The following is a 15,431-nucleotide window of genomic DNA, read 5'->3' as shown; positions in this document are numbered from 1 at the left end:
GTGGCCAGTAAATGTTGTCAAACCAGGATTCCACACATCAAACATAGCTAGGTACAGGATTCCACAGCTTTTTTGCACATACAAATCGGTTTTTCAATGTTGCCTCACAACCCAATTCTGAAAAATGATTAAAATAGGTTCAAGATTTTATTATTGACATTACTTAAAATGGTAAACTCAAACTGAATCTAATTCTTCACAGAAAATGGAGAGTATTGGCTGTCTAAGTAAGAAACAGGGGAAAACAAAACAACGGCAGCACAGCGCATTGGTGCTGTGTGAGAGATGTCCCTGTGCTTCAAATGCCATTTTGAGTTGCAGGAATCAGCCAGGCTAAAAAGATGCCTCGCGTCACCGCTATTAAGGCAGCATACGCTCCCCAAAGCCCCACTCTTCAGCAGAAATGTATTTGTCCATTACCAGGTAAGCGTTGCAGCTATTATCTTGGCCCCTTGATTTCTTTGAAGCAGCTCCTACCGAACAAGCCACAAGTGAATAATAAAGAACTCATAATAGCTCCTAAGAAATCTTTATAAGGCCGGCAGCACCAGAATGAACTCTGGAGAGATTTAAAGAACTCTCATCTGCTGGTGAAAAAAGAAAATAATTAACCTGCCTTAATGTATCCGAGCCGTATAAATCATTTTTTTAGTAAAAGAGTCAGAGAAAAAACACATATAAAAAAATATGTAGATATTGTCCTTTAAGTACCCCCAAGCACCCATCTAATTCTTGGGCGGTCTCTTTATGACCTGCTTCGTATCCCAGCATGAAAGGAGATGTGGCAAGTACTTACAGTGCTCAGTTTGCTGCAGGTAATAATGATGCGCCGCTCATGCAGCATGCTGGCATAAAGCTGCAGCATGTTGTTCACATCCACAGCAACAAAATATTCTGTTAGGTTCCTCTGTAAGAAAAGAAAACAGTTGTCAGAACACACACAAAAACACACTCAAGCATCCCTGTCCACATGGTCCTGTTTATTACACTCTGCATGTGACTGCATGAGACCATTGTGCAATGCACCGTCAATGCCAGCGCTCCCAACTGTAGGCTCAAGTTGTCCCCAAATCTTGTTCTTTGTTTCAAGTCACCAACAATGCACCATTGTTTTCAGTGAGCTGCTATGGTGGTGGGCAGTGGGCTGTCAATAGAAGTTTTATACTGATATTTTGCACAAAGTAGCGTATTTCATATGTAGAAGAAAAAATGTGGTTCCTACTCTCCTTCGATACGGTTAACCAATGGCTCTATGATACCCTTGATATCGCAGAGCGGGCACTGGACTGGCTTACCACCTTCCTAAATGTTCATTCCTCCCAAGTCATTTTGGACACCTTCGCCTCACCTACTTCCTTCTCCAACTGTGGTGTCCCCCAGGGGTCAAACCTCTCCCCCTGGCTCTTCAACACTTACCTTGCTCAGCTAGCACTCCTCATTTACTCCTTCTCCGCCACCTTCCAGTGCTACGCAGATGACACACAACTGTTTCTCAAACTTCCTGCTGACCCTCTTGCATCTTCCATCATCCCAGACTGCCTATCTGCAATCCGGTCCTGGTGTCCTCCCAACAATCTCTGCCTCGATGCCAGAAAAAATGAAATCATTCACATTTGGACCCCTGCTCCATCTTTTTTCCCCTCACTATGGCCATCCTCTGTGGGCTTTCCCTGTGCTCCTTCGTCTGAAGCCAGAACCCTTGGAGTCATCTTCGACTCCGCACTCTCCTTCCTCCCTCACACTCAGGGCATTGCCAAGAAGTCACACTTTCACCTCTTCCTACTCAAAGGAATTCTCCCTTTTCTCACTTTCGCTGAGAAGTTCAATGTTACCCAAGCCTTGGTTCTCTCTAGGCGTGACTACTGCAACAGCCTTCTCCTGAATCTACCTTCTTTCACTTTACAACCCCTCCAGCTAATCCAGAATATGGCAGTAAGACTTATCTTTGGCCTTAAGCCCAGGGACCGCATCTCTCCTGCCCTAAAAACTCTTCACTGGCTCCCGGTTGCGGCACAGATTAAATTCAAATCGCTCGGCATCATCAACAAGGCTGTCTGGGGCATTGGACCATGCTATCTGCAACTTTCTCTTACTAAATACTCTCCCTCTAGACCTCTGGCACCAACTCTCTGTGTGTGAAGCGTTTCTTTCGCTAAACAAAGAGCCGGAGGCTGATCACTTTCTTCTGGTGGCTCCCTCTTATGGAACCTCCTCCCCCTTCCTCTTGAGTAGGACTTCCTCAAATTCCGGAAGCTCAAGACTTTCCTCTTCACCTCCTCCTTCCCTTCTCTACTAATCTTATAGTCACTGTGATTGGTGGCCAGGGCCCTTATGTATTCTTCGGGGACCTGGCCTTCCATACCCAATCACCCCAGCCTCTGCCTACCTCGCAGCACTTGCCTCAGCACCCACTGGCCTTAATCCGATAGGCTTGCACTTTCTACCCAATGCGGCTCCAGGCCGCGTAGCACTTACCATACTATGCAATTCTTGTGCTGCTCATCCACGAGCAGAGATATTTCAGCACTTACACCCAACCCCACATCCCCTCTTTTCACTGCACTTGCACGTTCTGAATACCCACAAGGCATAGTAGGTTTGTCTTTATCTTCCACTGTATTGATTGTTTTCAATCCCATGTTCCCTCCCTGTTGCCTTGTGGGTGCTTTGAAACAGAATTGACTTAATGTAGAAGTGCCTAACAAATGGACGATAAATAAAGAAAGGAGTGACTCATCAAAATTGTGGTCACATAGTTTTGTGAACTTTCTGACTCGCTTTTTTTACGTCTGTATCATTCCTTCAGTGGCAACACTAATGTTGGACTTGCCATTTTTTCTATTCTTCCTGCTTTTTTCAAATTCTTATATCAAGGTGCAATAGTTTTAAAACATTAGCTTTACCCTGATTTAAAGACAGACCATTAGTCGTGCACCGATGAAAAGACATGTCACAGCTTTGGGCATTCCAGTACAGGCTGAAATTGGTGACCATTGAATGTAGGTAGGAGTAATGTAAACTTTATTGCATGTAGTTTGAATGTGATTTGAAACTCTTTAACAGTGTTGAGGGACATGAGAGATAAACATTCTGAAATGAGCCTTTAGGTTGCAATGTAAAAGGGAGAGAATGGATCAGGTGTTTAAGGCTGAATCATATGTGGGTCTTGAAATCCACCCAGTATGCATGTATGTATGTAGACGCAACTTGCCACGATTGCTCACACAAGCCACGGCGTGGTACCGGCTCAGCTCACTACAGCCATTTTGCTCCATTTTTAACAGCATTTTTATGGGGGTGCGGGATTAGGGAATATTACTTAAAATGTTTAAGGGATTGGGGGAAGGGGCGTATGGGGAGGCTTGCCCCATAAAAATGCTGCAGGCAATAAATGTGGGGAAACGGTGGCAGTGAGTTGGCCCCACTATGAGCTTACCAGACCCCATAGGGGTGGCTGTAGCCTTAGGCAAGGGCTTTCCCCATAGATTCCGACCATCAAAGAGTAGTTATGTCTCACAGCCCCTGCGCAGATCCACAGTACTGTAGTTTTAATGTAGGTCTTTCCAGAATTGTAATCCAAGTGCATTTCAACAGATTGAGCATATTCTCTGGTAGAAATTGTAATCATTTGTATACATTTAATTAGCAAAGCTCGGCTGTGTGCCCTCTTCATTGTTGTTCTGCTCCTCAGGTGTGTCTGCACCAGCAGGCAAAACGATATTTTTTTTGTAATTGCCAATCAATATCCAGAATGATTCGATTATTTTTACTTGTAAATAATCTTTATTTACATTTTTACTTGTGAACAATGTTTTCACTCCTAGGTGAAACATTACAGAAATAATAAAATAAAGTATCCTCGGCCACAGATAACCTACACCTATTTAGTGGCTGCTCAATTGCTCAGATGACTTGAAAGGAATGCCCCTCTTAGGCACTGCTGCTCATCTGAGGTTTTGGGAATGAGGTAGCGACAAGATGAGCAGGATGGATTGGTGAGATTATACCTCAAAGCCTCATTATCACCGTTATTAGAAAAGTTGAAGATAGATTCTAGTCTTTGGTGGGACAGATTTCTGTAGTAGACGTTAATTAAAACTCAGTAGAAGCGTCTTGCAAGATGAATGCATGCAGATAGTGTTTTTTGATGCGGTGCAGCATGGGCCTCCTGTTTGGAGCTCCCCGAGCAGCTCCTATATCAGAAGATCCTGCTCATATGCCCACAGTGCCATTTGCTTCCATTCATATGGTGAGCAGTCACCCATCCTACTCAGGAAAAGCACCGAGGACATTTCAACAAGGGTCCCAACTGGAAGGTGCCATGGCCAGGAGTATCCTACACTATATGTCCACTCTTATGGTTGCGGTTCAGATGTAAACAAGTCAAGCAAACATCTCTGGGAGAAGACCGAAAGGACGTTGTGTATCACTGAATGCATGGGCATGCCGAGGGCGATCTCTGAAATTTAGTATTCCCCAAAAACCAGATAGAAATAAATGTATGTTTTCTCCTAATCACCCTTACCAAAGTCGAATAGTACATTTAGTATTTAACTTGTATTTTTATAGTATTCGAAGACTACAGCTATTCTTTTTTAGTATTCCAAAGTATTCGTTTTAAGCAGCATACTATATGAAGACTTTTCTGCGTGCTGAATACGAGTCGATTACTAACAGAATACTAAACAAATGCTTGTTTCGAGTATTTTAGTCTTCACTTAGTATTGAATACTACATTACCACTACTGAGAAGACCAAAAAAAAGATTAAAATAATATCTTCCATTTCGGTGAGGGCACTCGATCCATTATGGTGAATTACTGGCTCGCAGATTAGGGAAAGCAGGGCAGAAGCGGTTCATAAAATCCATAAATGCTTCTGTCAGATGCTTCTGTTACTTACTCCCAGGAAGCAAGGAGAACGAGTTTGACATTTATTTTTCACCCATCGATCTTAAAGGTAAGGAAGCATTCCTGGAAAACCAGCAGTAAACCGTGTTCTCCTAAACCACCTTTACACTCTGCTGCAGCTAGGTCTAGAATCGGGTCTACATAATGCACTTCAGATATCCATTTTATTTAGTGGAAAGACATGCTGTACCAAACCCTAATTACTCCGCTTGATTTACTAAAAGGGACATCATCACGGGTCGCATAAGCCATCCGCGGGAAAGGGTGGACAGGCAAGGTGAAATCTTCTAATATGGTGTGACGTGGCCATCATTAAAAGGGAAATGCTGGTGGGGCCTTGTGGGAGGAATCTTTTCCCAAAATGGAATATCCTGAGTCAGACATTTACTGTACACACCAACTTGCATCTTAAACATCATGGGCACCCAAGTGTGGAGCATCCACATTTTGATCAAGACCTGGTGTGCTGCCACCAGTGCTTTAAGTGGGATGAGAAATTTAGAGGGGGCTTTAACAACGGTACATGGCCTAAGTGGTAGGGGTGAGGTCGGCCTGGAAATTGCTTGGCTCCCAAGTCCAAATTGAACAGGGAGTGAGAGGAGAGCACACTGCCATCAATCCTCTTTGGTAAGCTGCATCTCCTATTGTTTCTTAATCACAGGCTCCTACCCCCCACCGGCAGGGCCAGCCTTTGGGGGTTGGAGCCTGTTATTAAGAAACAATAGGAGAGAGTGAACCAAAAGGAATGAGAGAGGTGCACCCCACCTCTCCTTTTATGTTGTCAAGAGAGGTGTTGGCAGTCCTTTAACCATGGAGCTCTGTTGAGGGAAAGAGCTGCCCAAGGAGGAGCCCGGCAGAGTCCTGGATCGGGAGAACTTTTTGAAGACTGCCAGGGCACCAGCCCAGCCCATTTAAAGCCCTGGTGACCATCCCCCTCAGGGATGGGCAGCGGGCACCACTTAGGATTCCTATTGAGTATGATTTCATGGCACTAGACTTGTAGTGGATAAAAGACATGGCAGCCACACAAGGGATTATCTGCATTGCACCCAAGCCACTGATCCATTCCTTTGGGTTTATTTGTGCAAACTGCTGAATGGAACAGTAAATCAAGGCCAGTGAAGGCGCCATGAGAAGGATCTTTGGGTTGGGGAGTAGAGTATGGGTGTCCAGCACGTAAAGCAATGGGTTGCTTTTGCATTAAGCGTTTTTTGGGAGGAGAAATGGACAAGTCATGAAACACCCATACACGGAAAATGGACTTGTGTAGCAGTCATCTTATTTCGGTATTAGTTATTGGAACGTTGTTTTATTTTTAATTAGAGAGTCTAACGTGCCCAATCCGCACATTCGCAGCACCTAAGGAGATGCATTGTTACCCGACAGTGTTTTCGAATGTACGGGCAGGCTCGGCCCTGAGTGCGAGAGCTAATGGCGCCAGAAACGAGCAGCTTTCCAGCGACTGCACACATCAGAAACTCGCTTGCGGGTAACGAAGCTCTGGCGGGCAAGGTTTCTCGTGTGCGGGGGGGGGGGGGGGGGGGGGCAGGAGTCAGGACGCACCTATTTCACCACCAATCTTTGCTGCCCATGACACTAACTGAAACATATCTTCCAAGCAGGGCCTAACAACCATCAGATGGCGGTTAGCTTTGCCATTTGGACTCCAGGGTAACCCTGCATGCGCGAATTGTTGTGAGAGTGCAACGCATCCTGATTTTGGAATAAGTTCATTAACCCAAAGCCCCGGTAGACCCTGAGGATTGCTGCGTCCAGCACCTTCATGAACCTCCCGGGAACAGGGACTTGTGTGAACTAGCTGGCATCCTTTCAGCGCAGGCAGCCAGCTGCCGTGTCACACTCCGGAGGAGCGAGGTCGGCGAGCCAGCTAATGAACGGCCATTAGCAGCGCATGATGGCTTTGGAGACGGAAATGAAAAATACACATCTGAAATATACGGCAGAGAGTATAGCTGCTGGTCTAAACGCATAGATACTCACACTTTCGGGGATGGTCGGAAGTCCAGTTGCATCAGGGGTGATGAAGTATGAATGCTGGACAATGAAACAAATACAGCAAGGATTAATGCATGTTAAAAGGGATTGATGGTAGACAATGGCAAAACAGCATGGTTCTGGTTAACTGTTCAGCAGTCATGCGCGCCTCGGGCCATGCACACAAAGGGCGGCATTTCAGGACCAGGGAGTGTTTAGTTAATCAAGAACCACCACCAGAGCCAGCACCACACACCAGAGGAAAGACTTATTAAGTGAAGCGGACAGAAAGCAGAATATTGCCAAGAGTCCATTTGAAACACATATGCAACGTGAACACCACAAAAACAGAAGAGCAGGACCATCCACCGAAGCTGATGTTCTTATTTATTTCCCCCAAAAAGGAACCCTTCACATGTAGACAACGCCTACAGGTTAAAAGAAAGAGATATACTCACAGTTAATATAGACAGGTAAGAAAGCATTGATGAAAGGCCAACGACCTTCTTCGTAAGACTTTTTAGAACAGTTTCACCACTCAACCCCATCTTATTGTGTGATATCACCATCAGACATGCATGCCAGGATGCTCTTCTAGTTTAAGAAGAGAATGCGGACAATCTGGGCTTCATAATGTCCATGGTGGGAATGATACGATTGCTAATTGTGGCAACTTTAATTATTGTGGACGGTGTTATACAAACATTTGTATTCATTTAAAATAATGTGTTTTCAGTTCAACATAACTATTTCACATATTATATACGTTTATAAATACATCAACAATCCATCTATTATATTTCATCCCTATCATGTAAACCTACCATACACATATTTTCGCTCAATTTTTTTAATTTCATTAACCTTTAAAACTCATTACATTTATTGAACATTTAAATGTATAATACTTGAAATTTTTAACTAGATAAAATGAATGTTTCAATAAAACCAATCATTTCATTTTAATTCATCCAATTAAATACCTGCCACTGCCCATACATTATATAAAGCAATCATCAGTGAAGCACTATTAGAATAATCCCAGAATGGCTCCTCACTTATACTGTTATTATTATGCACAATTCGGGCAAGCAGTTTCAAATATAGGTGTTCCAAAGTCTCACAAGGTCAATATATGCTGTGCAGTCTCTGCTATGTCAGACTTTAAACAGAGGTGAAAAGTACGCAGCATCCCAGGTATACGTAGCTTAGGACCCAAAGTGATAAACGTATGGAAAGTGATCCAGCCTCATTAACAAATATAATCTATGCACCAAGCTAGGAGGACAATTCTGCAGGTAGTGCTACAGAGTCAAAACATTTATAGATCAAACGACAATGGCCCGGATATCTTGAGGGATTAAATATGTGCATAATTAGCAACCCAGTGCCATGCATTTTCTTTTTTAAAATCCTCCTTCAATTGGTAAAAATCCAATGACCAATCTGGGGTCCAGTCAAGTAATTTAAACAACTCAAGAGTGAGCATTGCCCACGAGTATAGCCCATTTCCTGTGAGCTTCTTCCACATGAAATGACTAATTCCCCTCAGAATTGGACACTTGTGGTCCTTACATGCTTCACCTAAGAACTAAGGAGGAGAGAGAGCGCAGCCCAAACTCAAGGCGCAAAAGCTCAACCAGAACAGACCTGGGTAGGTTCAGTATGGATCTCCAAAATCTACCCTTGATTACTTTCAAGCATCCCAGGTCAGTCACAGAGAGTGCTTCCAGCACATATAGTATGGGTAAAAGCTTGTTTTTTACAAAAAGGCAATGCCCGCATAGCCGTACCTGTCATATTGTTAGCAATTTGTTTTATTAAAACAGTCTGGAGGATAGCCTTACGTTTCTTCTATGCCATAAGAACCACATTCTTTCCATTATCAAATTCCAAACAAAGATATCTATAGCAGGAAGTCAATTCGTTCTTGTCCTCAGGTAGCCATCATAGGAATTTTCTTACAGTCCCTAACCATAACGCATAAGCTTTGTTTATTCTGTGTTAAGGACCAAACTATGTTGTCCAGCATATCTACACAGCTCGCTGACCGTCTGACACAGACCCACATAAGTATGAACAAGCAGAACAATGTCATCCGCGTAGGACAGCCTGAGAACGTGTACACCAATCAATTTCGGAGGGCAACCATTTACTTTCCAAGATAGTCAGGAAAGTCTGAGATGCATAGGTTAAACAATAGGAGAGCGAGCACACAGCCCTGCTTAAGCCCACAATTAGTGGGGACAGGGTTAGTGCTGGTCCCTCCACAGTCCAACTGATCACAAACATAAGTGGATAAATGCAGCTCTTTAATCGCCTCCAGCAACCAGGCAGGGATACCAAAGTTAATAAGCTTTTGTCATACTTTTTGGCGATTGACCATGTCAAATGCCACGCATTGATCAACATATAACATATAAAGAGAGGGTGTGCCCTCTGCAAGGATCATCGTGTCCAAGAAGAGCAAATTGTGTATTGTAGAAGATCCAGCACTAAATCCTGCCTGGGAGGTTTGCAAAAGCTACCTAGAATCAACCCAATCCTGCAGGGCTCTCTAAAATAGAGTCCAATATGGACAGAAGCCGATAGTTAACCTGCACACTTCTGCTACACTTCTTAAAGATGGAAACTAGAAAAGATTGTTGCCGTATTGTGGAATAAAGCCAGACTAGCAAACCTTCCTAAATGAGATCACTAGATTCTGGGCCCATAAATCTGGGTTTTGTTTTAAAACAACATTAGCTAATCCGCAAGGACCAGGCGATTTAGAACGTTTTAACTTCTGTGTCAGAATTTCAATGACTTCTTCGTCAAATGTTAACTCAAGCGGTAAACATGGGCATTCTAACTCTTCAACAGGACCCCCTTTTCTGCAGACAAAGTTTTTGTGATAAATGTCACCCAATCAGAGGCAGAAATTGGATTAATAATGGGTATTTCAGGTTACACCTATAAGAACCTTATGCTTCCCACATGAGTTTAGTCTTTCCTTCTGTTAAGGTTTTTAACATATTTCGCCATTGAATGTTATTCAGAGAAAATTAGTGCCTTCTTAGCCAGTTTATATGCCTGTTTTTGACTAAGTGAATCTTTGAATGGCACTCCAAAATGTCGTCAGTTTCTCTCTGAATAAGTCTGATCTTAAGTCGCAATGCACAATTGGCGCATACAATATCTCCATCATATCGTTTTTTGTAATAGTATTATTAACCTGGAATGCAGACGGTTAAGTAACCATAGCAAATGATTTGGTCAGCTTAAAAATCCATTGTTCAATGGCATCAGCAGGCATTTCCTGGACATCCGCCAGATAACAATTCACTATTTTCCATATACCGCCCCATCCTGTCTAAATCACATTCACTCCAACTGATCCGATTACCTCCCCCTATTAACAATTCCTCCAGCCTTATACTTAAACTTATTCCTGGAGGCAGGCATAGCAATGTGAAAAACCTCCAGCGAATGATCGCTGTTTTTCTTCTGCAGTATACTAAGACCTCAAATATGGGGAATGAAATCACACAAGGAATATACATAGTCGAGAGTGGCATGACTAGCCCCACAATGCCAAGTGAAGTGTAGCCCCCCCGGGACATCACCCATAGTATGACCGTTCATCATCACCATGTAACAGTCCCTAAAGGAAGCTGGACTAGTGCTGCCTGGCCTTATTAGTCGTGGCCTGTAGTAAGATGCTATTTGGCAGAATCCAATCACTGACTTCCAATACTGCCTTATCCCTGAAATATGCTTTCAGATCCCCAGTCAATATTATAGCATCTGAATCAATCAGAAACAAAAACACTATCACTGCTGTAATACTGGCAAAGATTCCCTCCGTTAAATTACCCCCCAGCGGGTCATAAACATTCAGCAGAAGTAACCTTTTTTGCTGGTCCTGGAGGTCTAAACATAGTTCAACAGCAAGCAGGTTTCATCCAAAGATGGTATATCTATTGCCTTCACTGTTATACTTTGACTTACTCCTGTTACCAACCCATCAAAATGGTTCCCCTGCAAACCATGTTCAGTAAGATTTTGGTAAACTACATAGCCCTCCACAATCAATTACTAAGGCCATCCAGCTTTCGTTGAGCATAAACAAACCAGGGGATCTCAACAGGCCCAAGTAACCAGTCTGATTAAGTAAGTGAGTATTCCATGCAATTAAACAAATTCAGTCCAGATTTCCTTGGGCATGGGGCAAGAATTTGGGCAACCAATTCCAGGTTTGTTGTTCTTCAATAGGTTTACAAGGATTCACAACTCTTGCCGATTTATTCTGCAGTTGCTTTTTTGGTGATCCCCCTTTTCGACTTTCCTTCGAGTTGATCACAAACTGAGCGTCATTTTCCTCTCTGAATCGAAGGAAATTTTATTGCATTAGATGTTAATAAATGAGCGATCTCCACTGAAATACAATGCACCAGAGTGGTGTTTCTATTGGCATCTTCAATTATCTCAAAGTCCAGATCATCAGTACTAATACTCTCAAAGGAGGAATTTTCTGCAGACTAAGGAACCGGACTGATTTATTAGATGATCCTTTCTGTAAGAATATATACTAGTTATGGCTATAATTTTAGGGTCAGTGTGCACCGCACCACCAGACTGCCTATAATTCTGTGTTTGGGTGCTTGATCTTCAGTGTTTGTATTAGTCATTCGAATCACTTTGAGATTGGGTACCGGTGTAGAGCACCTGTCCAGCACAGTCTCACTACTAGATGCCAGTTCAGATGCTGATTCCTCGTAATCGGTATTGTACAAAATTCCCTAATACCAGAAGTTCGACCCCCAATTTTCCGCATATATACATGTGGGGGGTAAAGTGAATAAAAATGTATAGGGGTAAGGTGGGGTGGCGGTTCTATATATTTGCGAAAAAAAAAAAGAAATCGGACTTTTGGAAGTCCGACTTTTGTATTTGGTAATTTCACGCAGGTCCTCATAATCTACATCTGATATATTATCCACATGGTTGTTCTCCCTTTGATCTTTCGACAATCAACTGGTCATGGTGCCAGCTTTCTTAGCTCACGTCTCCTCTTTCTGCTGACCTTTTTCCTAGCTTGTTTGCTTAAGCCATAGGAACGGACCACAATATTTTCATCAGTGGCCCCCGAAACTTTATTCCCTGCTGTGGAAGGTTTCTCAGCTCGCTACTGCTGAAATTATAACTGCATTCGCTGCTTTCGGCTAAGAGGTACCTCGAATTTCACAGTACAATCCTCAGAGGTCATGGCCTTTGATGCTTTCACTTTGTCAACAACCTTCGTCTCTGGTCTACTATCAGCAACAAGACCACTACTGGCTTACACTGTCTGCAATGCTATATTGCCCTCCAGAGAGGTGGTACAGTTTCTTGTTGATAGCCTGGCTTCAATCCACTGCAATGAAACACCCTGCTGGCCAATTTCTACGTTCAGTCTTCCACTTAATTTAAGGAGAATTTTTAATGCAAGCTGCATTGTGGAAATAGCTGTCAAAAGGTCAAGCAAAAGCTCACTCCTCTTACTGGCTTCTTCAGCACCCAACAAGTACCCAAATAATTGCGGAGTGTTACTTAGCCTAGACCCTGGTATAAGAGGAGCCACTGTTGGCTGTACTTCCTCTTGATTGTCATTAGCAATTGGAGTAATCAGATCGATCATCGGAGGGGGTATTACATGTGCAGCTATCTCTGTCAGCAGTGAGTAACACAAGTCAAGGGGGGAGTTATCATCTATCACCCCCCTCCTGTGACTTGTTTGCCGTCTCGCCAGCCTGGAAATATGTTATTTTACCCATCTCAAGTACAGGTTTAGTCATTTCAATATTCCTCGAGTTGCAGTCAAAGCCATCAAGAAGCCACTCACCAGGATCAATAAGTGCAGCGTCAATACAGGTTTTCTTGTTGTTTTTATTGCAGAGATTATAGTCATTTTCCCCTTGTGTTTATTTGTCATTATTAACTCATAAATGCAGATGGAAAATAAGTGGTCACCAGCCCAGTTGGAAAAAGCTATCAATCTTAGTACAGCTAAGAAATATGTCAATATCAAAACTGCAAATAGAGAGGAGGGACAACCAAACCCTCACAATACCTATGTGAGTACTTGCTGTAAAGCAGACAATAATTACTCGCAGAAGTTCTTGCAGAAGTTTAGTAGTCCCGATGTACTCAGCTGATTGTGTTCCTCACAATCATCAAAAACTAGCTCCACACCAAACTGTCAGGCTGCAAAACTGTGCCAAAGTACTTCTCCAAACATTCCTTCATCACAGAAAGAAGTAGTAAGTGGTAAAGTGCGACAGACTTAATAACGTTAACCAAGCCTATCAAGCCCAGCCGAACGAGAGGGGGAGGAGAGAACCAGTACACCAGTGAATATATCCTCTGTGCACTCCCTGGGGTGCACAAAATACTGTGCTCCAATCGTATGTCTTAGCACCTGCACTCAGTCAAAAGAGAAAGGACAGCACAGTAAGGACAACATAGCTCTCTTTCAAGCGATCGCCGGCACGCAGGCACTCAAACAAAAGCACTCTCAAGTGTTGCAGTTTCCAGTATTTCAAACACAGACCTGAAGGGATACCTGTGATAACACCAATCAGGAGACCAACAAGCCACGGACCGCTCTGAGCGAGGACTGTAGCTCAGCGCTTTCCAACGTCCGCTCTCCCCTCCCAATCAGGAAGTAGCGAGGAAAGAACCTCTCAACGTCTGCCTCACGTCTCACTCACTGTCTATACAGCACTCCACAAACATATTAAGCACACCAACATGTCTATGTAACTACTGCAGCTTCTCCGATCACTTGGCACAGGTATTCGGATGTCCTGAGATACGGCGATATTGAATGGAATTCTGAATGGTGAGTTACACTTTCAAACATTATAGCAAGTTGCAGGATCTTGTGGAAAAATGAAGCACGGCTCCAATGGAGTCGGGCAAAAAACACATGCCAATATTTAAGTTGTGTCGATGAAAATCTACAATTACATACAACAGCTTAAGAAAGGCAGACAAAATCCAGAGTTCTCCTCTTAATGTTATTCCATCTACTTGCTGATGTTATATTCTTATATGTCCACTTTTGCATGAAGTTACATACCTAGTAGAACTACTCCTCCTCAAGAGGGGAGTTCTCAAAACATTCATACTCTACAACTCACTGCAACTAGGGCTTTAAGTGGGCTGGCGCTAGCCGAGGCAGTCTCCAAAAACTGCATCGGAGCCAAGCTGCTGCTGGGGCCCCCTCAGTCCTCACGCGTTAGCACTCGAGGATATTTTAAGTGAGTGCACATTAGGAGCCTGAGAACGCAGACCCCCCCCCCCCCTCCCAACAGGTTACTCGCTCTAGGAAGGGATGAAATACTTAACATGCTTCGACGGAAATGGAATGCTGAGAAAGAAATGCAAGTAGAGTAGCCATCTGCTTCTAATGGTGGACAGCCTACACTTGCTACCCAAAGGAGTCCTACTGTAGCAAAATGGAGGCAGGGGGTTCATAACTGGAGATTATCACCAGGCAGGCAGCAGGGTAGCTGAAACCATAAATGAGCACTTAAGAAAAGCTAACAAGCACACTAGGCCTGGGTCATTTGTTTACAGAAGGAAAGTGATTTACTCACTGATTAAATTGCTTATTTACGGAGTGAGACACTCATATATATACAAACAGCAAATTATTTAGAAACTGACACAGAGGGAGATTTTTAACAGATGCAGACAAGACCAATCGAGACAATGCTGTACGACGAAGACGAAGGTGTTGGACCTGTGGCTCCCAACAGATGAGACTGTCCTACTGTGGGAAAATGGAGGCAAGGGGTTTCTAGCTCCAGATAATCACAGGACAGGTGAGGGGAACTGAAAGACTGCAGCTGAAACTGACATTTCTGCCCATGCTTTGCTTCAGTCCCCCACAATGCAGCCTCTTCATGTATCCCTACATGTGGACCGTCTCCAGGGCTGGGCTCAAAATGATCCATACTCACTGATAGTGATAGCAGGCTTCTTTATAAACGTAGTCACGACATGCTGGTCTCATTTCCTGAACAATCAACGATGCACACCCTATGAACAATAGTATATGCCACAACCAGCGTTTTTGGTGAATATTCTTGGGGTTGACCTGAGGCTAAATGCAAGAGCCATTGACCCACATCCGGCATCAGAATGAATGCCCCCTCTGACCAGTACGGTATAAAGTCTCTCAGATTAAGAGTAACAGTCCCTCAGATTAGGAAACTGCATGTCAGAGCCCTTAGATTAGATTGAAGGGCGAACATTTCAGATTGGGTTGACATCAGAGGTAGTGCCTTTCAGAAAAGGTGCTTCAGAGTGAGATATCCACAAATAAGGACATTCGAGCAAAAGGTCCTAAATCCGGTGGGTATTAGAGTCAGAGGTTAAAAGAAGAGGTTGGTGCCCCTCAAACTACGAGAGTGAAAGATTAGGAGGCCCTTTTACTAAAATGGACCAAGTTTGGTTCAGAATCCAATAGATTAGCAGGTATTCAGAGTCACAATTTCA

The 15,431-nt window shown here is 43.5% G+C and overlaps 1 protein-coding gene across 2 annotated transcripts in view; it reads right to left on the bottom strand.

Moving 5' to 3' along the window:
* DENND1B (DENN domain containing 1B) overlaps nucleotides 1–15,431 on the bottom strand; it is a 2,623,009-nt gene that overhangs the window by 1,076,639 nt on the left and 1,530,939 nt on the right. For both annotated transcript variants that reach the window (XM_069641511.1, XM_069641512.1), the window contains 2 exons: nucleotides 6,912–6,965; nucleotides 797–907 (listed from right to left, as the gene is read on the bottom strand). In XM_069641511.1, the coding sequence (XP_069497612.1) occupies nucleotides 797–907; nucleotides 6,912–6,965 (165 nt within the window). The remainder of the gene's footprint in view (nucleotides 1–796; nucleotides 908–6,911; nucleotides 6,966–15,431) is intronic.

Source organism: Ambystoma mexicanum, chromosome 1q (genome assembly GCF_040938575.1).
Source record: "Ambystoma mexicanum isolate Mex_15411 chromosome 1q, UKY_AmexF1_1, whole genome shotgun sequence".
In the NCBI taxonomy this organism is placed as follows: domain Eukaryota; kingdom Metazoa; phylum Chordata; class Amphibia; order Caudata; family Ambystomatidae; genus Ambystoma; species Ambystoma mexicanum.
Note: the sequence above shows the minus strand (reverse complement) of the source record. Positions and strands in the feature narration are given on the sequence as shown.